Genomic DNA, 22,802 nt, shown 5'->3' with positions numbered 1-22,802 from the left:
ACAAATTTGCTGTAAGTGCTGTAAGAAGTGGGAGAGTGTGATGGAATCATTGCATCAAAGGTGTTTTCTGTGTAATGTGAACTCGTTTGTATTGCTTTAAGCTTCAAACCGCATTTCTTTCATATAGGTGTCACACCATCCTCTCAATCTCTGGGAAACCTATGCTGTGAACAATAAACAAGTGAAATTTAAGACCAAGAGCTCGTCAGCATTGCCCAAGAAACCGCAGGGCGGGCTGTATGCTTCTGTTCGAAGTTCTGGATATGGTAAAACCAGCTCTTCTGTTAAACAGGCGGCGTCCTCTGGAGAAAAACTAATTGCAAAAGAGGCGGCCAGAAGACCCAACGTAAAATCGAACTTCTCGCCAGATCAAGCACGAAAGAAAGGTACATTGGATGGTCTTGATTACTCAGTCGTGCATGTCAAACATAATATTTTATTTCACGCTAATTGGAAGATGAATTTCTTTGACCTGAACTGTCCCTGTCTTTAATGTTAACTTTGACCCCCACTGTCTCGGTTTGATATCACCTTTGATCCCCCCCCCAACTGTTCCTGTGTTTGATGTTACCTTTGACCTCTACAGTCCCAGTGTTGATGTTACCCTTCAAGTAAGGAAGGGAAGTGTTGCCAGTGGATTCTAGTACTCTGGGGAGTGTCTGTATCCTATCATCATGCGGGTGAATTTAATATCACTGATCTCTTTGATGTAATTTTAATGGTGACCCCTTCAGCTGTACAGTTATGCTAATTCCAGATTTTAATATAATTTGCATTGTACTTGTTTAAAGTAGCACAGCTGTAATGTACCTTGATTAGAGAACCCAGCTTTTGCATTGTTAGATATCAGAGACTAGTACAAGGTTATTGCAAAGGTAAGTAAGTAAATGTATTCCAGTTAACTCCAACCATATACATACATACTTGTGTTTTGTAAGGTTCCATTTAAGAATGAGCAGTAGCATTGTGGTGTGCATGGGCATGGTTGCCTGTGGAAGCAACTTGTTTAGCATTTCACTTCTCCCAATCATCAAAAACGTCATTCTAAGCAGCTGCTCCTGATATGTCACAGTTTATGCACCAAAGAGGACGGTGTGATACAGATATGTGTCTGCACTGCACATCGTTTTTTAATGGTATATTTTGATGTTATTTTTCCTTCCCCTTAAGTTTAGCACATGCTTGTAGGCACAATGTAGAAAAACCTTAGAATGTAACCAGTTTTAAGCCACCGAACATATGATTACCTTCTCGGCCTTCTTGGACACTTCCCCACCCTCACTTCAGTGCAAACAAGAGGAATGCTGTAGCGGCGGTGGCTGCGTGCTGTGGACTACCACTTTCATTAAAATAGCTTTTTCCACATACCATAATTGGTGAAAGCTGTTTTAATGCAAGCGACTGTGCATAAGGCCTACATAGGTCCCACATACTCTTAGACTTACACATAAATATTTCACCACAAATTAATCATTTGAGGAAATCGCACTCCTTAATTCTGTGCTGAAATGTGACGCTAGCCAGGATACGATGCCAGGCCTGAAAAAGGCATTGCGCTGTGTGGGGAATAGTAACACTGGATGTCCTGAGCCTTTGTTCTAAGCCCAGCTGTGAAACATACACTGCTTTTATCGCTGCTCTGAGGTTAGAACTGGGCCCGACAACAGTGACCCTACATATGGTGCATTCTGCCGTGTTAGCACCAGTTCGCTTTTCTAAGCCTTACTAGTCCGGGTCTGGAGTTCTCCTGTTTTTGCTAAACTCAAAAAAAATCTTCAGCTCAGCCCATCTGCATTTTGATTGGTGGAAACACTCCTTCAGTCTCTGAGTCAGTCTTCCATTTTGTCCTCCGTAGTTGCAGGCTACCGTTACGGATGTCTATTCATTGGATTGGGGTGCTTAGTTGGGTAATTTGATGGTGCAAGATCTTCGGTCCGCAGCAGAGTAACAACTAGGCATCAATGTGTTGGACCGGTCAACCACCCGCCTAGCCCCAAAGACGTTTCTCTCTTCCATCTGGTGTAATGTTGTGCAGGTTTTCTCAGACAACATTACGACCATCCACTATCTCAACAGAGAGGGAGGATTGGATTCCTTGGCCCTTTGGTGATAAACCTTGTGCATGGGCTCTATAGCGGAGGGCTTTCCAGAGAGACCTCACAGGTGCTTTGAGTGTAAGTGATTTCATTAAGTGACTTTTATCTAAAAGATTACAAATGAGAACTCTACCCTCATGTGACAAGTGTCATTTTCTCCCAGCTGGAATTTAAATGCATTGACCTCTTTACCATGGTTCTAAACTGGAAATTCCCTGCATTCTGCTCCATGCCCTTCTTGCCACAGGGAAGGCCTTCTGATTAAGCTGGTTAGAGGGTCTATTTTAGGCATTCCCGTCAATTCCACTAATCTCCTGGTTATACAGAAGATTCAAGAGGATGGCGTACATCTGGTAATAGTGCCTTGGCGTGTATGAAGAGGATTTGGAATGTTGATATGTTGTAACTCTGTATTCAGTCTCCTTGTCTCCTTTGGGCAGAGCCGATCTGCTATTACGGCAGGATGATTGTGTCCTCCAACCCAAACCTTGGAAGCTTTGTCTATATGAATGGAGATTGATTGGTTTTTACCAGAAGCTTTCAGCTGACTGCCAGAGATAATGACTGTCATTCTAGCTTTCCAAAACATTTTGTGTTGGACCCTAAGAAATCTTTGTCTCTTCATGCCAGGCTCAATAACATTTGTTGCCCTGCAGTGGGACTTAAATTTGGTTCAAAATATCACTATGGAAAGATAAAGGAACGTATATACTATTTTGGGCTTTCTGTCTTCCGAGATAAAATTGGTTATGACTGTCTGGAATTGGTTAAGTAAGGTTGGCACCACTGATAAAATCTGAGAAAATAATAATCTGGAAAAAGTTCCATCTTAACTTTTGTTATCTGACTGAGCCAGGAAAATGAGCCTATGTACCATGACAGTAAATCTCTCTGTATCTCTCTCGGGAGTGGAAAACAATTATTCAACACCAATACCTGAGCGATTCAGTTTGATTTCATAGATGTTTAATAGCTTCAGTTGTCCACTTTAATAACAAAGGTGTGTGCAGACTGGTGCCTTTTCAGCGCAAACACTTATTACGAGAGTCTAAGATTTTTCTAAATTGATCTTTAAGCTATACATTGTGAAAGCTTTTAAGAACCTTCATCAGGAGGTTGGAGTACAGAGGTCCAGACATGGAACCTGTCATGTCATCGAGGAACATGGATAGTTTAACATGATCGCTCCTTGTCTTATTCCCCTTCTTCTCATTATGTTGAGTGCAGTCAAAAAAGCTTATAGGATGAGATCAAAAAGAAGGGGCGATAGGTAAGAGCCCTGCCTCAGCCCCCTTTGTTTTGCAAAGGCTTGGGAGGCAATTTCATTAACCTTGATGTTTGCCTTCGGCCTACGATACCTTGCCAAAATCCAGCTAACAAAGTATTCTCTTGCGTTTGATGCATGCTCGCACTACATATAAAATATTTGTTGGTGTTTTCCAGTTTTTTCCTCTGTATAGAACCAGCCTGGTCTGGCTCCACTAGCCCTGGTAACAATGGACCCAGGCATGTGGCTAGAAAGTTCGTATTAAGTTTGTCATCTAGGTTCAACAGTGAAATTCATCTTCAAAAGCCACAAGTAGTTTGCCCTTTGCTTTGTTTAGTGCTAGCTGCATACCATAGAGCTGGTAAGAAAATTAATTTCTGATGGATACATCTGCCTGTGGATTCCTCACCTTATGAATATCCCCTGCGCCAGCATTCCACAGAATTTTTTTCCTAGCTCTCCACGCCGACGAGGTCATCACAATACCATGGCTCCGCACGCGGCTCCGCATGATGTCACCGGAGCCATAAGAGGACCACGTCGGCGTGATGACGTCAGTTCCCTTTTTTCCACGCTGTCGACGCTAACGTTTTTTTCTGGGACTCTCCATACTTTCGACTGGATACTTTGATATTTCAACAGTATCTTTCTCTCTTTTGGCATGTCTGCCCCGAAGAAGTGTGGCTTTAAGCCCTGTAAGGAATGCGGGGGTCATATGTCGATTACTGACCCACATGAAGACTGTCTTTGGTGTTTGTCGTCTGACCACGACGTCGAGGGCTGTTCTTCCGGCAGGAAGATGAACCCAAAGGCTCTGAAGGAACGGGAGGCCAAGCTGTATATGGCCAAGGCAAGAAAAGAAAAAAGGGGTCGAAAAAGGTCAAAGTCAAGGCCATCGACGTTGCATGACTCCAAGAGGAAGCATGAGAAGAAGAAGATACATGCTTCTCGGCGCCGGTCGTCGAAGGCTGTGGTGTCGAGGTCGCCTTCTCCAACTCCTCAACGTTGAGTAAAGGACCTTGTCTCTCCTTCCCCTTCAGTGTCCACTCAGGCGACTCCGGTCCATTCTCCATCATACAAAGGGGCTCCGGAGCAGTCGTCGACGCCGAGATTCTCACCGTCTCCAGAGGGTGTTTCGAACCCGGCTGATGCTGAGGTTCCTTCGGCTCCTGCGGCTCCACCTGTGGCTCCAGCAGTTCTGACTCCAGATGTGCCTCGTTTGGATCTCAAACAGGCTCAATATCCACAGTCTCCGGCACCGAGTTCGGATCCATCGCATTTTCTGAATGCAATGTATGGCGTGTTCGCCAGGGCCTCATACCCCTCTGGTGCCCCTTTGGGTCCCATGGGTCCTTTGGCATTTAATTTGGGTGTGCCTCACCAGTATCCACAGGCCCCCTTTGTGCCTTTCATGCCGGCGACGCCGTCCTGGCATTTTCCGGTTCCGAGAATGTCGACGCCGTATGAGCAGTCCCCGGCTCCATCCCGTGAAGCTTCACGGATTCGATCGGCGCTTGTTACTACAGCGGATCCTCCTTCGACGCCGCTCCCGGAGCCATCGACGCCGCGTGTGGAGCTGCCAACGCCGCAACAGAAGATGCGCTCGAGGAGAGAGGCGCAGAGGTTGTTGGAGGAGGAGCAGTACCAGGCGGATGAGAGAGAGGAAGGAGAAGTGTATGACACAGAAGATGTGTTTGAGGACTTGTGTGAGGAAAGTGGACATGACACTTCTCCAGAGTGGGACTTTGTTTCTCAGAAGGCTTCCCACTTGAAGGAGGTTGCTCCGTACCATTCTGTGATTAGGAAGGCTCTTGAACTTTTGGATTTGCAGCTCCCTATGGCTGAGTATAAGCCTAATCTTCTTACGGAGGTGCTTCATTCTCCGTCCTCGGTGGTTGAACCGTTCTTGCCCTTTAATGATGCACTGACTGAGCCAATACTTGATGTGTGGCGCAACCCTCTTTCTGCTCCTGCAGTTTCAAGGTCCGTGTCCAGAAGATATAGACCTGCTCCGGGGGATCCAGTGTTCCTTTCATCTCACCCCTCTCCTGAGAGCTTGGTTGTGCAGGCTTCTTGTTCAAAGCAGTCTGCAGGGGCTTTTCCACAACCTCCGGCCGCCAGGGATTCCAAGAAGCTGGAACAGTTTGCAAAGAAGGTCTTTTCTTCAGCTAGCATGGCACTGAAATCTACCAACGCCACTTGTCTCTTGGGTAGATACATTCACGCCCTAATGGACTCTACCAAACAGCTTCTTCCTAAGTTGTCTGAGGAAGACGGGGGAAATCTGAATGAGGTGTTGGCTGACTCCCAGGCTGTAGCTCGCCAAGTCATCCAGTCTGGCCTGGACACGGAGGATTCTGTTGCCAGGGTTATGGGTTCATCCATTGCAACAAGAAGACTTGCGTGGTTGAGGTCTTCTGGGTTCTCTCCCGATGTGCAGGCTGCTCTTCTTGATCTGCCTTTTGGTGGGTCCAGACTTTTGGGGAAAAGGCTGATTCTTATTTCAAGTAGTTGTCAGACTATCTGGTCAAACATCCGCTTGCAACGTGGCCCCCACTCAGTCACTATGTGACTCTTTAGCGAATTTATTTGTCGATAAAGTGAACAATATTTACTCGAAATTCGCGTTGGTAACCAATTCTCAGGCTCAACCAATAATAAGGGACTTCCCCGAATCCTCTTTAGTGGAATTTGAAAATACCACCTCTGATCAGATTGCCAGTATAATATTATCCATCAAATCAGGTTCCGCTAATGATCCTTGTCCCCCGGCCATACTTATACCAGTATTAGATCAAGTGGCAACAGTCCTGTCCACTATCTGTAACGCCATGTTCGCCTCAGGTATCTACCCTACGATTTGGAAGAAAACTATCATAAAACCACTCTTAAAAAAAAGCAAACCTTGATCCCGTTGAAACCAAAAACTACAGACCAATAGCCAGCCTGCCTTTTCCGGCAAAAATCTTTGAAAAGGTAATGAATATCCAACTTTCCAAATATATTGAAGAACACCAGCTGTTAGATGCCACTCAATTTGGTTTCCGTAAAGGCCACGGAACAGAGACCGCACTTATTAAGGCGACCGAAGACATCCGAGTTATCTTGGACCAGGGAGGCACGGCAGTTCTTGTGCTGTTGGATCTCTCAGCGGCCTTTGACACGGTCGATCATACCATCTTGATCGACCGGGTCGCAGAATTAGGCATCCAGGATAAAGCCCGAGGCCTGCTGGCTTCTTTCCTCGCCAATCGTACTCAGTCTGTAAACTTTGGTGCCTTTCAGTCCACCCAATTGAGCCTCCCGTGTGGTGTCCCGCAAGGCTCATCCCTAAGCCTGACCCTTTTTAATATCTACGTGGCGGACTTGGCCTGGGTTATCAGGAGACATGGGTTGGGCCTCACTTCATACGCTGACGACACTCAGTTGGTGTTGACAATACATAATGATGGAGAGGAAGTAGCCAAAAAATTAGAAGGAGGCATGCTGGCCATCAGTGACTGAATGACCACCAAGTGCCTCAAATTAAACTCTGATAAAACAGAAGTCATGATCTTCGGCAAACAATCCCCAGCCTGGTCTTCAACCTGGTGGCCGCTGTCACTTGGTTCTCCACCACCCCCAGTCACCAAGGTTAGGAATCTAGGAGTCATATTTGACGACAAACTAACTTTTTTCCCTCATGCCAACTCAGTAGTCTCAGCGGCATTTTACAAATTGCGTATGATAAAAAAAATACTACCATTTTTTCCCTTGACATCAGGAAAAATTCTTGTCAGTACCCTAATCATGTCAACAATTGATTACTGTAATGGGCTTCTCTTGAATGCCCAAAACAAGGTTATTCATAAGCTGCAAACTATTCAGAATGCAGCTGCCAGGATGCTTTCAGGAACCCCTAAATATAAGCTTGTATCTCATGTTATTCGGAAATTTCACTGGCTCCCGGTGAAGAGCTGTATAATGTTTAAGGCCTTGTGCATTGCATATAAGACATCACGCAACACAGGGCCCCAATTTCTGATCAAAGATTTAGCAGTCTATACTCCATCACGGGCTCTTCGCTCATCTACGGCAGCCCTGTTCACAGTGCCTCGCACTAAAACTGTTTTCTTGGGCGACAAACGTTTCATTGTTGCAGCTGCTAAACTTTGGAACTCGCTCCCATTACAGATCAGATCATCCCAATCATTACTACCGTTCAGGAGAATGACGAAAACATGGCTATTCACACAATAAGTCTCCTTGGTAGAAGTTTCATGCTGCCGTCCTTAGCGCCGAGACACCCAAGGGTATTTGAGCGCTCTATAAATCTCATAAACATAAACATGGTGTCCATCGACTTACAGGATGCGTATTTTCACATCCCAATCCTGAAGTCGCACAGGAATTATCTCCGAATTACGGTTGGGTCGCAACACTACCAGTTTGCGGTCCTTCCGTTTGGTCTTATTACTGCACCTCGAGTCTTCACCAAGGTGATGGCAGTGGTGACTGCCCATCTCAGGAGGTCGGGGATTCCGGTTTTCCCCTACCTGGATGACTGGCTTCTGAAGGCAGAGTCGCCAGAGATGGTGCTTCATCATCTGCAGGTAACAGCTCAGCTGTTGTACAGATAGGGTTTCCCGATAAATGTACCCAAGTCCCACCTAGTGCCCTCTCAGCACAACCTGTTCATAGGGGCAGTACTGGATACCACTGTGTGTCGAGATTTTCCTCCTCCACAAAGGATTCTCGACATTCAGGAAATGATTCCCTTGATTTACAATTGAGCGGTTGTTCTGGTTCTGAAGGTCCTTCGCCTGCTCGGTCTGTTTGCTTCCTGCATTCTGTTGGTCAACCATGCACGCTGGCACATGAGGGCGCTTCAGTGGTGCCTCCGCAGGCAGTGGTATCAGCACAATGGAGATCTCAGGGAGTCCGTCAGGATCTCCAAAGAAGCTGCAGTGGGTCTGTCTTGGTGGAGCGTGGGAGGTAATCTGTCTCAAGGAAAGCCCTTCCACCTTCCTTCATCAGTGGCCACAGTGATAACGGATGCCTCTACCCTAGGGTGGGGTGCTCATCTGGGGGATCTGGAGATCAAGGGTCTTTGGTCTCCAGAGGAAAGATTGTCTCATATCAATCTTCTGGAATTGCTGGCGATACTTTTGGCTCTCAACGCCTTTCTCCCTTCCATCATGGTCAGTCAGTTCAAGTCCTGACGGACAACACTGCCGTGATGTGGTACGTCAACAAGTAGGGAGGAGTAGGGTCGTACCATCTCTGCAGAGAAGCGTTGCGGCCCTGGTCTTGGGCTCAGGACCATTGGATTTGTTTGATGGTAAATCATCTGGCCGGAGTGCTGAACGTACGTGCGGACAGTCTCAGTCGGCAGTTCTCCGCCGACCACGAGTGGAGTCTTCATCCAGAGGTGGTTCAATACGCCTTCCAGACATGGGAAACTCCTCGGTTGGACCCGTTTGCCACTCTCGAACGTGCACTGCCCCTCATTCTGCAGTCTCCAGTTTCCGAGGCAGGGAGCGTTGGGGGACGTGTTTCTGTTGAGTTGGAGCTCACAACTCCTTTACGCGTTTCCTCCCATACCCTTGATTCCTCGGGTTCTGAGGAAGATTTGCCAAGACCGGGCCCAAGTTATATTGATTGCCCCGGATTGGCCAAGAAGGTTATGGTATACAGACCTTCTTCAGCTCTCATTGCACCCTCCGCTCTGTCTCCCTCTCAGGGTAGACCTCCTCTCGTCGTCGGAGGGGCAGGTTCTGCACCCCCACATCCAGAACCTGCACCTTTATGCCTGGAGATTGAATGGGGCAACCTGAATTCTTTTTCTCTCCCGCCTGATGTGGTGGATGTTATATTATCGGCCAGGCGATACTCCACCAAATCTATCTACTCCTACAGGTGGTCAGAATTTGTTAAATGATGTGGAGAGAAGTCTATTGATGCCTTAAAAGCTCATCTTTATGATGTTCTTTGTTTTTCGCTTCATTTGGCCCTGCAGGGTTGTGCTGTGGCCACTGTTAATGTTTATTTGTCGGCTTTATCGTCATTTCTTTGTTTGCCTGATAAGCCGTCTCTTTTTAAGTCTCCAATTGTTTTAAGGTTCATTAAGGGGCTTACTAACATGTTCTTGCCTACTCCTTTTATTATGCCCCAGTGCGATTTGAATTTAGTGTTAACTTGTTTAATGGCTTCCACGTTTGAACCTATGCATAGTTGTCCTTTGAGACTGCTGATATTCAAAACGGTCTTTCTTGTGGCTATCACTTCGTCTAGGAGGGTGAGTGAGCTTCAGGCTTTGAGTTCAAAGTCTCTGTTTTTGACCATACATGCTGAAAGGATGGTACTCAGGACCAGGGCTGCTTTTCTGCCTAAAAGGTTGTAACTCCCTTCCATCTAGGGCAGTCCATTACCCTTCCTACTTTCTATCCTCCCCCTCACCCTTCCAAGGAGGAGGAGAGGCTGCACCATTTGGACCCTAAGAGGGCGATTAGTTTCTATCTTGATAGAACAAAGGACTTCTGTCAGGATGATCACCTCTTTGTGGGCTATGTTAGACGTATGAAGGGCATGGCGGTGCACAAGCGCACTTTATCCAGGCGGATCGTCTTGTGCATCAGGATCTGCTACGTTCTGGCTGGTAAGTTGCCTCCTGAAGGCATTATAGCTCACTCCACCAGGGCTAAATCGTCTACTTCTGCCTTGTCCAGAGGAGTTCCTGTGTTTGACATCTGTAAGGCCGCAACTTGGGCCTCCCTCCACACTTTCGCGAAGCATTACTGCTTTGATTCCGAAGTGAGGCGGATTGCCATTTTGCGCGCTCTGTTTTGCAAAACATTTTGGTATAGAAGGGTGGACACCCTCCTCCAGGAGTGGGACTGCTGTGGGATTCTATTCATAAGGTGAGGAATCCACAGGCTGATGAACAAATTACTTACCTTCGGTAACACTTTTTCTGGTGGATACAGTATCTGCCTGTGGATTCCTCACTGACCCACCCGCCTCCCCATTGCCCACCCTTTTATACCTTAAAAGAGGTATTGGTTAATATGGTTATTTCATATTGTCATTTTGTGTTGCCTCTATTTGTCTTTGAGTAGGTTTATAGGAAATGTTTGCTTTTCCTTTTTCACTTTACACTGTGTGTATTTGTGTGAATGCTGTGTACTATATATGCATTGTCTCTGTGGTCGGTCTGCCCGCTTGCCTCGGTGGCACGGAATAAATGGGTGGAACTGACGTCATCACGCCAACGTGGTCCTCTTATGGCTCCGGTGACGTCATGCGGAGCCGCGTGCTTAGCCACGGTATTGTGATGACTTCGTCGGCGTGGAGAGCTAGGGAAAAAATTCCATGGAATGCTGATGCATAGGATATTCATAAGGTGAGGAATCCACAGGCAGATACTGTATCCACCAGAAAAAGCGTTACCCAAAGTAAGTAACTTGTTTGTTACTGTAATTAGAGCCAGAATTGCACCAAATGTTTTATAGGGTATCCTGAATAGCCATTCAGGCTGGTAACTCTGTTTCAGTTTAACAGTTTTCTAATGCAACAAGCATGGCACAGGCAATACTGATTCACAGACCTATTTAATCTTTCAGGGACAGCTCCCCTTCAGCTGGGATCACAGATAGATGTGCTGTCTAAATGCCAGGGCCAAGTCTTTAACCATAGCCTGTGATCGTTGAAGCCACATATAATGCAACTGGAAACGATTTTGCATCTTTTGCTCATCTAGGAGTATTCAACCATTTTCTGTTCGACTTCATCAAGTATTACCTGTCTTGCTTTCGTGAGCATGGTCTGGACTTAAGTATGCATCAATGAAAGTACTTCTTGCGGCTGTATCAAGCTTCCAGTAGTCACCTAACCGACCATTCCAACTGGTTAACAGGGTCATTAAATAATTTGTCAAGGGCCTGTTTGAGGCCTTCCCACTGACTGTTTCTTCTCTGAGAAGGCTGGAAGTTTCTTCACAGTTAATGAGGAGCCCATTCTAGCCAACCCATTTGAGAAATCTCAAATATATTTCGTGGAAAACCACAGTGTTTCTTGCATTATTAATAATAATAAATAAATAAATCTTCTTTATTCGGTTTTAGAAAAGAAAAAGAAAACCATAAAAGAATTTTCAGCAATAGCATACAATTAGTAAAAATAATCCATAAAATAGATTTGATTAAAATTTTCAAGATGAGAACTGTTATTAATACAATTTAAAAATCTGTTATACCATTTGATCTCAATACACCGGCTATACATCCTCAAGGTTTTTCCTATGATAAAAAATACATTTAAGAAAAGTGCTAACACTTTTACAGACAAATTCAGAGCCCAGGAATTGCAACCGCAACATGGCTGGCTGATACCTTCTGAAGCCTAGCCGTCTCAACACAGGAACTAACCAGAGTTTGCGGTGTGAGCTATAATATTTGCAGAACAAAATAGTGTGCATTGTAGATTGCTCTGCTATTTCTTCACATGGGCACACCGGCAAATGTTCCTCCCAAGTGTTTTTAGAAGGGAAGGCTACTCTCCTGTGGAAGATGTTCAGCCTAAATCTGGTCAATAAGAACCGCTCAAACTGCGACTGAACATACGTCAAATATGGTTCGATATCCAGAGTTGTCATCACTACCATGGAGTGGCGAACCGATGGTTTCCGGACCTCTGTGCACATACGTGACTCTTCGACATGCGACAGTGCCCTTATTTTTAGTTCCTTCTTGGGTATTTCAGAAATAAGTTCTGGTGTCAGATAATATTTACCCAATCCTAGGTCAGATAAAAAGTGTTTTATGTACATCAGCCACTCGATCTTCCCCACGTGGTCCAATGACATACGGTCTGCCAGTAACTTCTTTGTGAAGGTATTTTTACTCAAAGTCCAAACGCGGTGCCACAGTAGGAGTGGTTCAATTTTTGCAAGGTCCTCAATATGGGGAGTCCCCAATTCAGTATGACATGAAAAAGTGGAGACTCTTTTTGGAACCGCCAAGAGAAATCTCAAGAATTTGTTTTCTGCCACCTGTAGGGAATTAGTATTTTTATGTCCCCAAAGGCCTGCTCCGTAAAGTGCTGTCGAAAGGCATTTCGCTTTGTAAATACGGAGAAGCTCTACTGGTGGCCTCTTGCCCAGTTTTTGTGAAAATTTTATTAGGGCAGCATTTGCCCTCAAAAGTTGGTGTTTGCGGGCCTCTATGGCTGGCTTCCAATTTAGTTTCGCGTCCATCATTACGCCGAGATATGGGTATTGGTCCGTTGGTTCTAGCCTTTCCTTATCTAAATAGATGCTCTTCCCCCTTTTTCTGCCCTGCCCCACCACCATAACAAACGTTTTCTTTATATTTATATGAAGGTCTAATTTGCCCATGAAACTTGCATACCGTTCCGTTGCCTTTTGTAATTCTCTTGGGGTACGTGCAAGTATCACGGCGTCATCCTCATATAAGAGCGCTGGTATCAAGCGTTCTCCAACTCGAGGGAGGTCCTGAGCCCCCTGTAACATCTCCATCTCAAGACCATTTGTATATAACGAGAAGAGAAAGGGGGCCAGGACACAACCCTGCCTGACACCGCGTTCTACTGCAAATGAATTCGAGAGTTCCCCCTAGACTCCAAAACGCACCCTGGCAGAGGCATTCATATATAATTCGCGAAGGAAGGTTACTAGGACCGGGTCTACACCCATTTTGGTAAGTATTATCCATAATTTTGAATGAGAGACGCAGTCAAAAGCCGCGGACAGGTCAACATAGACCATATATAATCTGCCCCACTTTGCAGAAACATATTTCCCCATAATTAGGGACAAATTTAGGGCCTGCTCAATTGTCCCAAAGCCCTCCCTGAAGCCAAACTGGATATCAGAGAGGACCTTGTCATCGTCCACCCACTCCTGGAGTCGCTGGAGAACCACTCTGCCCAGTACCTTCCCCAGAGAATCCAGGAGAGAGATTGGACGATAGCAAGAAACATCCTCCCTATCTCCCTTCTTGAAAATAGGGACCATGATTGATTGTGTCCAAGATTTAATTAGACCGCACTTCATTACTGCGTCGAATACCCTTTTTAAGATGGGAGCCCATAGTTCTAGATTAAATTTAAAAAAGTCCACTGGCACACCATCCGGGCCAGGGGCTTTCCCACTTTTGCTTGATTTAACTGCATTGATAATTTCAGTTAGTGTGACATCTATTAAAATAGGGAAGGAATTGAGCTGGGTACTTCTGACATTATCTTCTATAGGTTCAATTTCTGGAGGTTTGGCAAAGATTTTTGAGAAGTGGTTTACCCACGTTGGTGCATCAATTGCCACATCTACCGATGGGCAATAGCTATTATCTTGCAGGAATGGAGCCTTGACCAGTTTCCAGAAGGCATCGCTGTTTCTAGTCAGGGAACTCTCATGGAGTTGATCCCATAATGCTTGTTTCAATTCTTGTTTCCTGCCCTTACATACCGAAGTATAGGTTCTTCTTAGCTTCCTAATCTCGTCCTGGTCTCTAGGGACTTTCGACAGGGCTCGCTTTAATTTTTTATTTGCCATGGAACAATTGTGGTCAAACCACCCTCTTTTTCCCCCCCTATTTCCTTTGCACTTTTTGGTTAGCAGCTCCTTTACCTTGTCTAAAATTTTTCCGAAATTATCCAGAACCTCCTGCTCCCCCGTGTTGGTATCTAAGCATTTTACTATTGCCTCATATGTCATACGGACCACCCTTTTTGTTAAATTTATGGGGTCTATCTTACCCCACCCTAGGGTATAACCGTTTATTTTTTTAAGATATATTTCATGTTGGGCAAGAATAGAATTTATATGTGAGGGCGGGAGCTGACCTTGATCCAGAGATAAAACGATGGCCAGGGCAGCATGGTCACTTAGGGTATTTATAAGAGTGCTAAAGTTTCCAACCTTGTTCCCTAATGTGGCTGTGGCCAATACGTAATCAATTGTCGACTCACAGCCCCTTCCCAGATAAGTTGGTTCCAATTGCCCATTAAAAGATTTTGGCGTGTTTAATATTACGAGGCCTAATTCAGACATGGTTTCGTTTAGGAAGTTTCCCACCTCTGAGTGGCTGAAATGAGTTATTTGACCGTCAGTTTCATCCACCACCCCGCAGAGGTTAGTGTTACTTCTGATACAGGGGTGATGGTTGAAATCACCCCCCCCATATGATGCTTGGGGGATCCTGAGTTTTTTTCTGTTTAGACCAGGTTACAAGTTTCTTACGGAGAGCCCCTAATATATGCAATCTATCAGTTTCTATCAAATTATCGTATAAATTTACGACAAGAATGATCTTTTTTTTCTCAAATGTTAGTTTTAGTATCTGATAATTTGGTTCTAGTGCAAGGGGTGTAATCTCTAGGCCCGATAGAGTGTTCGCTATGTAGATCACCAACCCACCTTTGGGTCTACCATGCGAGACAGTTTTTGCTGAAGAAAAAAAAAGTTTTATACCCTGTTAAATGGAGCTCAGTTGTTGCCCATGTCTCCTGTAAACAAATCACATGGTATTCCTGTACATAGTTTAAAATACTCCCATTTGTGATTTTTCTCTTAAGCCCCGCAATGTTCCAGAATAAAAATTGTATTTTTAAACTTTTCTGGGTTCCCTCAGTTCTTTCAATCGGGTCTACTTCCTCTTGAGAGGAACTCTTTAAGGTCAGTTGACCTTTCTGTCTTAATAGACTAGGTATGCCATTTAATGTATTTTCCAATATGGGGAGGTCATCATCATTGGGTGACCTATGTACTGAATCGTCTATGTGTTCCTGCAAATGGGGAATATCTTCCTCGTTTGCAAATGGTATATCATCCGATGCATCTTGCTCTCTGTCTTCTAATGATTTATCAATGGTATCCCCTTCCGGAATTACAGAGTCCTGCGCTATGCAAGTCTCTGAAGGAGACGGCCTTAGCGCGACTCTCCACTGCCGTCTAAGTCAATCAACTTCATCTAGTCCAAAGAGCATTGAATAACGATTATAGGTGGGCACATTACACCCATAATGTGGGGGAAAATTATTGTTGTTACTGTGGAACCCCCTATGTGGCTGAGGATAAGGGCGGTAATTATCCACATTTTGGCGCAGGAGTCGGGGACCCGCTTCCTTCCAATCCAAATAAGGGTTTTTTAGTGAAATAGATTTTGAATATGAGGTTGGGTCTCTTGGATAAAAATAACTAACGTAATGGGTGGAGATAGTGTCCCCCCCCTCTTGTTTCGTACCAGTCTCCAATGCACCTTACTGCTCTATGATCTTTAAAGTTAATAATTATCACATCCCCGGTTCTATCTTTGGGTCTCGATCCCACCCAAATTGCTCGTCTCATGGTCAAAATTTCTCCACTGACATGGGCAGGTAATGGTCTATTCTGCTCAAGCCAATGGATAGTTTTATTTTTTAAGGCATGATAATCCTCTCTGATCCCTTTTACGAGCTCGGGTACCCCAGCCATAATGATCGTATAAGGGGCCGATAGTGGTGGTAAGTCTACTATTCTTTTTATTTCTCTAGGTGGCTGTGTGGGTGGTAACTTTCCCTTTTCGTTCCCAACTGCTTCATTTACTGGTTGGGTGATTTTTTCTGCTGGGAGATTTTTAGTGGGTCCGTTCTTATCCCCTTCCCTTTTATTACTGGACTGAACGGTCTCCCTGTTTCCCTGACTGTTGGCTAGAGAGGAAAATTTCTCTTTGCTAGTTGTTGGTTTGTTTGTTTTAAACAGAGCTTTTTTCCCCTGTGTGCTAACTGCTGTTACAGGCACGGTGCTTATCAAAGGTTGTGGTATTGACAAAATAGGAGGGATTATATGGTTACTACCAATGTTTTTGGCATGAGCGCTTTGCAATTCTGTCAAAGCGGCAGTATTCCCTTCTATTTGACTACCCAAGCTTTCTAAGTGTGCACTTATCATTCGTGTTCTCTCTAAGAAAGGGAGTAAGAGGGACTTCATCAAAACCTCTAATTTGTTGATGAAATCTGTTTCTAGATGTAAGGTATTTAACGGACCTGAGAGTTTAGAGATAGCGGGGGGATTGTTTATCTCCAGGGAGAGAGAGGGTTCTACCGATTTAGAGGATCTTATAGAGTGGGAAACAGAGGGACAAATTTTTTGTATTTTCGTTTGGGTTATCACAGATGGAGATCCCCTTCTTTTCCTTTTTTTTGTTTCGCTATGATGCTGGTCTATAATCAATGGGGAAGCTGAGAATAATTTTGGGGAATTTGATAATCCAGATGAGGTTGAACAAGGTGAGGAGGAATTTGAAAGATGCACAGCATTAGCGTTAGCGGTGGATGGTATATCATCATTGTTCTCCACCCTTACCGCTACTAGGGGAGAGGAACCCTGTGCTAAGTCCAAGTGTGTCCTTCCTGGGGAAACTGCTTGGGCTAATGACCCCAGAGAAGAGCGTTTCCCAGTTAGTAAATCTAATGAAAGACGCTTCTCTGTATCAACTATTTCTTTTTCAAGTACATTTGTTACCCTCTTAAAAAATTGATCAATTGTCCCGGTAGCAGTTCCATGTGATGTATTGACAGTTATGGTGGGGGGTTTTCCCCTTTGTGTGGACAGGATAAGATGCTAGTCAACAGGGATTGTAGTGAGGGTTCCAGGCACGAAGAAGTATAGAGAGAGGCAGTTCCTGTAGACTCTTAGGAAGATCCAAACAATGGTCGCAACGAATCTGGAGGACAGTCTTACCGTGTAGTAGATGTCAGGGGAGTGGCCCGTCCCGTCCCTCGTCGTCCTTTGACGGCCTTAGACGGCCCGCCCTTTGCCCGGGCTTAGCCCCTGGCGCTCCCGCGCGCGTCCCGCATTGCGGAGGAAGCCCAGTTGGTTTTAGCGCCTCCGGGCGCGGGAGTGGCTGTGTGTGTGGGCGGGACCCAGCAGGGAATTGTTGTCAATGCAGTCCTGATCGCGTTCCTCCCGCTCAGCGGCCGCTTGATGTTTTGCCTGCGGCGGCGGGGAGGAACAGGGGTACTGCAGCAAGGTCCTGACAACGACGGCGGTGATGAACAATGGACACCCAGGTACCAGCATTCAGGTTCAGTGTCCCGTACAAAGGCTCTCCATTATTATCAGGCAGACATGTGAATTGCTTACTGTTAAAGAGCCCTTACAATATTTCACTAGAGACTTGATATTAGGCAAGAATCCACATTTTATACCGAAGGTGCTGACGGATTTCCTTGTAATGAGCTACTCTTACTCGCAACTGTCGTTCAAATCCCTTCAGATGCAACAAAAAAAGACTCTGATATTTTTTGATGTGAGGAGGTGCTTGAAGTTTACTTACACGTAACAAAAGACTTTGGGAGATCAAGTCAGCTGCAACTATCATATTGAAACTCTTCTAGTTTTGTCCAAGCAAAAAGTTTCAAGATGAGTAGTAGCTGCCATCACTAACAAGATTAGTCGGGGCAAATTCTACAAAACGTGTAATAGCATTAGTAGCTCTTTATGCGGGAGTGCATCTGTCAGATGATAGTCGAGCGACGACATGGAAAAGTTGCTACACATTTATCCAACATTGTCTGGATTCAGTAGCAGATGGGGACACAAGGATGGTACAAGCAGCTCTTGATTATCTTTTTTGTTAATGTGCGACAATTTTCTATTGTTTCCATTCATCCACAACGTTGATGATGGTTATACAATTGGCCTTACTTTTGATGAGACCGATTAATGAACTTTATACCTTTTTGTTCAGAGAACCATACCTTGAGTTGCAGGAGATTAGATCAAATATCAAACTGAGGACAAATCCTTGTTTTTCCCCAAGGTGCCTATCGACTTTCACTTAAACTGGAAAATTATGTTTACTACCTTCTTTTCTATACCAGCAGCTTCTGCTGAGAAGTATGTTTTACAGGTTAGAGATAAAGAGCTGCCTGCTGTTCTATCAGGAGGGGGACAGGGAGTTTCATAAGGCGTGCAGGGTGTGGGCATCTGAATTTCAAACTATAGCTCCTTCTTTTTAAGGCAGGTTAGCATCAGCTTGGTTAAAGCTTGTATAACTATCTGCTAACATCTAAGATACAAAGTAAACTATAGAAGTCGATACCAGCTTTACACAATGGTGACCTATGAATTGTCTGGAAACAGCTAGTCTTCTTTCCAAACAGTTATAAACATGAAAGTCCTGCTCTATATGTCTGGACAACCAGGTAACACCACCCACTAGAATCAATAGCCCACACAATCTCAAGATGTGCACTAAAATCCTAGATGCTGCATCATTCAGCAAACCATACATCAGCACCATTCAGCTGAGTCAGCTGGATCCTTTCACTGTTCCCACCAATGGTCTTTCTGAGAGGTAGGTTACTGTTGGCCTCTTCTCCTATGCTTAGGCCCCTCTTAACTATAGAAAGGTTCCAAAGAGCCCTTAGAGATTAGAATATATACAGATACGAACTTCAGAACAAGAGACTGCCGGATGGTGCAACCAAATGTTCCATACTGCTAGCGACCAATCTGTTGACTCATTTACTGTCTGAGTGTACACCACTGAGGTTTTTAGATGGTGGGTTACATGTCAACAGTGCAGCAGAAATGTTAGCTCAGTGTGCCTCTTTACCTACAGGAGTAAATTATTACTATGCTTCAACATTTATCGTTTCTCTGTTTGAAGTGGTGAATTGCTGTGTGCAGATGTTTAGAACTGGAGGGTTGTCCCTACTGGGTCGCCTTCACTGGCTATCTAGCATTTCCATCTCCATCCTCGTGCTCATAGGCTGAAATCTTTCTGACTGGTGCTGAAGCTGCCTCTCAGTGCCCTAATGCAGTCTGTTTCTGATGGTGATTGAGGGTATGCAGATGAAGTGTCTCTACAGGCATCTGGGTGTGTGGTACTGCTTTCAGGCATCCCTTGAGTCCCATGCAGGGAAGATGGGGGTGATTGGATTACTGTGGGGGCTGAGCGCAGAATTGCCATGGGTGTTCTGTGTTTTGCTTTGGAACTCAATGAAGGGCCTCTTGCCTCAGTGAAGCATTGGCCCTTTTTTTGGGTGGGTACTTGGTTTGAAGTTTAATTTTGCAACCAGTTGTGGGATGGTTGATTAAAATGTGCCTCAATCACAGTGGTGGGAAGTAATTTTGCTGAATTCTCTGGTGCATCTGGATGAGGGAGCAGTTCCTAGTCCAGCGGAATAAAGTTGGGTTAGACACACAAGCAATGCTATACTTTCCTCTAGTATACAAAAAAGCTGATGGATGGGATGCTTGAATTAATATCAGCCACTGGTAAATACTCAGGCCGCATCCTAATCCATTGTTGTTTTGCACACCATGTCACCTCAGTTTGGACCCAGCTATATGCAAATCAATCTTGATCCTGCTCCAATCTGAACAGTCCATCCTGAACTGCCAAGTCAGGTCTTCCCTGAACCAGAACACAAGCAACTTAAGAACGGTTCACCCTAGATATGTATGGGCTCCCCAGCTGGGTACAGCTTGGTTGCAGTGACAAAGTGTGCACAGGACCCACATCTGGGTATGTCCGTCCCACTTAGGGCGACTCACAAAAGTATGCAAAAAAGAGATGTTTGGAATGCTTGAAGTAATTCTGATTTGCATGTGGCTGGGTCCAAAATGTGGTGGCATGGTGGCCAGTGACTGAGATTAATTCAAGCATTCCACCCATCACCTTGTTGTTTTGGCATTTGACGCCTTAAATGCACTTGCTGTCCCTGACATGGGTTCCTGGCTCACTGTGCCACTGGAACCAAGGTATACCTAGCTGAAGAGCCCGAACTAGGGCGAAAGCGGTCCTAGATTGCTTAAAATTAAAGAAACAAAGCAAACCATTAAAACGGACTCTGCTAGTCTTTAACATGTGCACAACTTTATTCTCTTCATTAGCCCTGGATCCTGGGGTACAAGCATGAGGACCTTATGTTGGGGTTTTGAGGGTTTAAAAGTTGTTGCTAGTGTTTAGTTTTGTGTCATGTTTATAGGATGAGTACCATACTTGGTGCCTCGGCATGTAGACGTCATATGCTTGTTCCTGAGAACAAAAGAGTGTGATGATAATGTTCCAAGCATCATATACAAACCGGCCAAAAGGTGTGGCATGCGATTACGTTCAGACCAGCATTTGGGAAGAATCTGGTCTTTTTTTTCTCTTCTAAATTGTCCAAGACTGTTGTTGGCTCTCATCCTTTTTGGGAGTGTATTTCCACAGTTTACAGATCTGTACTGAGATGGAGTTCCCACTAATATGAGTTTCTGATTAAGTGGTGATTTTCAGGCGTGGAGCCATGCTTGAGCTAAGAAAGTTGGTTCTGCCCTATGGATCACCTGTGTGCACTATAAAGGGCTTTGAAGAAGATTCTTGTTGCGACTGGAAACCAGTTTAGAGCTTACGTTAAGAACTTGTCTTGCATCAGGGTCCTGGATGTTTTGTAGTTTATGGATTACATTTCTGGAAAGTCCAATGTAGATTCCATGTTCATAGTCCCAGTGGACTATTACTAGGCCAAAGGACTCTTGAACCCTGCATGAATTTAAGGTACGGGAAGATACTTCAAAGTATTCTCATAGCATAGAAAGTGCTGCTTATCACTTTGTTGAAATGTGATTTGCTTGAGAGCTTCGAGTCCATACTCACTTTAAGGATGTAATTTGTTAGGTCATCCTGGGCATGTTCCCGTTTTTTTAGTATTATCTTTTCGGAAGGATAGTTTCTATTTGCCTCTGTTGATGGTGGAGTTAATGATCTGTCACTGGATTGACTGGTGAGGTTTCTAGAGTAGCTTGGAAGATGCATCATGGTTCCTTCCTGTGGCAAACTAATATTTTAGGGAATATGCTCAATGCACAGGGACCCTTTCTCATTCAGTCTATCTTTCCCCCTCTGTATCCTGAAGCACCATATAAATAACCAAAGTAGCATAACGCGAGCTAGTGGAGAAAGAAAGATTAATAGCAATTTAACGTCTTGAGAAGAACATTATTGCCCTTTTATCCCAGAATATTTTGAACCATATCCCGTGCTTACATTAGTGAGGCCCAGTGTGTTTAAGATAATGGGAATTTCTCACCCGTTTCTGTTGACGACCTCTGTTGACTCGGTCTGTGTTCATTGCATAGCATGCACTGTCTGCAGTGCTCGTTTCCTGCCCTTTCTAGTTATGGGATTATTGCCAATGCCGAGCCTCTGGCTAAGGACCTTATTATGACTTTGGTGGTGCGGGAGTGGCCAACCCCACCAAAGACATAATTAGACCATGTGCCGGATTCTCACTGGAATTCAGGTCTTGCGGTTGCTGGCCCATGGCAGTGCCTCTTTAAAGGCTCATAGGAGAGCCGTAACAGAAACCGCAATGGGAACGCCATTGCAGGTTCCTGCAGGGCATGGACTGTCCTGTAGCCCTTTTTTGTTTCCTCTCCGCCACACTTTTCATGGTAGGCTCACCTCCATCAAAACGGTGGCAGAGAGGAAACTCAAAATATGCTTGGCGGGCTGCAGCAGCCCCGCCAAGCATATTGCAGCCTTGCGGATGTGCCAATGCGATCTGACTGCCCAAGTCGTAATAATAAGGCCCCAAGTATGTAAGGACCAGCGTAATTTAGAGACTAATGATCAGATAGAGTATAATGCAGATATTTGTGAAGTGTACAGAAATTACTCGTTTTACTCAATAATGCCCGTTTTATTTTTTTTCAGTAAAAACATTTATCGTTTTGGGTTTGTAAATGCAGCACTCCACTATGTAATACGTATATTGTACAGCAGTGGGCATTATTCTCCTCCCAAGCCCCGCTGGCTCATTGGAATTCTTCTATTGAAGGTTACAATTCGAGAACTGTTTCTTCTCCAATAAGTAACAATCGATCTAGTTAGTAATTGTCGAGTAAAATGTTCATATAAAGTCAATGTTTATTATGCAGTTGTAATTTTTCAATAAAATAATCAGAGTTGCACCTGTTGATGCCTTCTACTTTACTTTTCTTTCATGAAAAACGAAGGACCCTTATCTCCGCACAAGACTGTGGAAGGTGCGAAAAAAGTGCCCGGCTTTAAGTTTGAAGACTCTACGGCAGCATCACCATACATCAGAAATTATGAGCATCACGTTACTGGGCCGACAAATTTGCACCTCGAGCACGTAAGTCAAGATTCTCGTGCGTCGCGTAGCGAAGAGATGCGCGGGCCGGTTTACCAACATCTTTATGAATGGGACAGCAGACACTTTGTAAAAAATATTTTACAGCAGATTCCCGGAGACAGGCAACGTCATTACTCACTAATCTTGTTTGTTTTAGGCTAATGTACACTGACATATTTGTCCTTTGTGATTCAATGCTCAAAACTGTTAAAATCAAGTTAATTAAAGTGTAATGGTGCTTCTTAAAAAACTGTGGTATTACATATTTACAGGTAGATTTTAAGTCAAGTCAAGTCAAATAATCTTTATTC

The 22,802-nt window shown here is 44.7% G+C and overlaps 1 protein-coding gene across 4 annotated transcripts in view; it reads left to right on the top strand.

Annotated features, from left to right (window-relative positions):
* Positions 1 to 22,802, top strand: part of CEP162 (centrosomal protein 162) — an 857,607-nt gene that overhangs the window by 370,148 nt on the left and 464,657 nt on the right. For all 4 annotated transcript variants that reach the window (XM_085611039.1, XM_085611040.1, XM_085611038.1 and 1 more), the window contains exons 13-14: positions 128 to 386; positions 22,352 to 22,491. In XM_085611039.1, coding sequence (XP_085467165.1) covers positions 128 to 386; positions 22,352 to 22,491 — 399 coding nt within the window. The remainder of the gene's footprint in view (positions 1 to 127; positions 387 to 22,351; positions 22,492 to 22,802) is intronic.

The sequence above is a fragment of the Triturus cristatus genome, chromosome 6 (assembly GCF_964204655.1).
Source record: "Triturus cristatus chromosome 6, aTriCri1.1, whole genome shotgun sequence".
In the NCBI taxonomy this organism is placed as follows: domain Eukaryota; kingdom Metazoa; phylum Chordata; class Amphibia; order Caudata; family Salamandridae; genus Triturus; species Triturus cristatus.
This window is presented reverse-complemented; position numbering and strand designations above follow the sequence as displayed.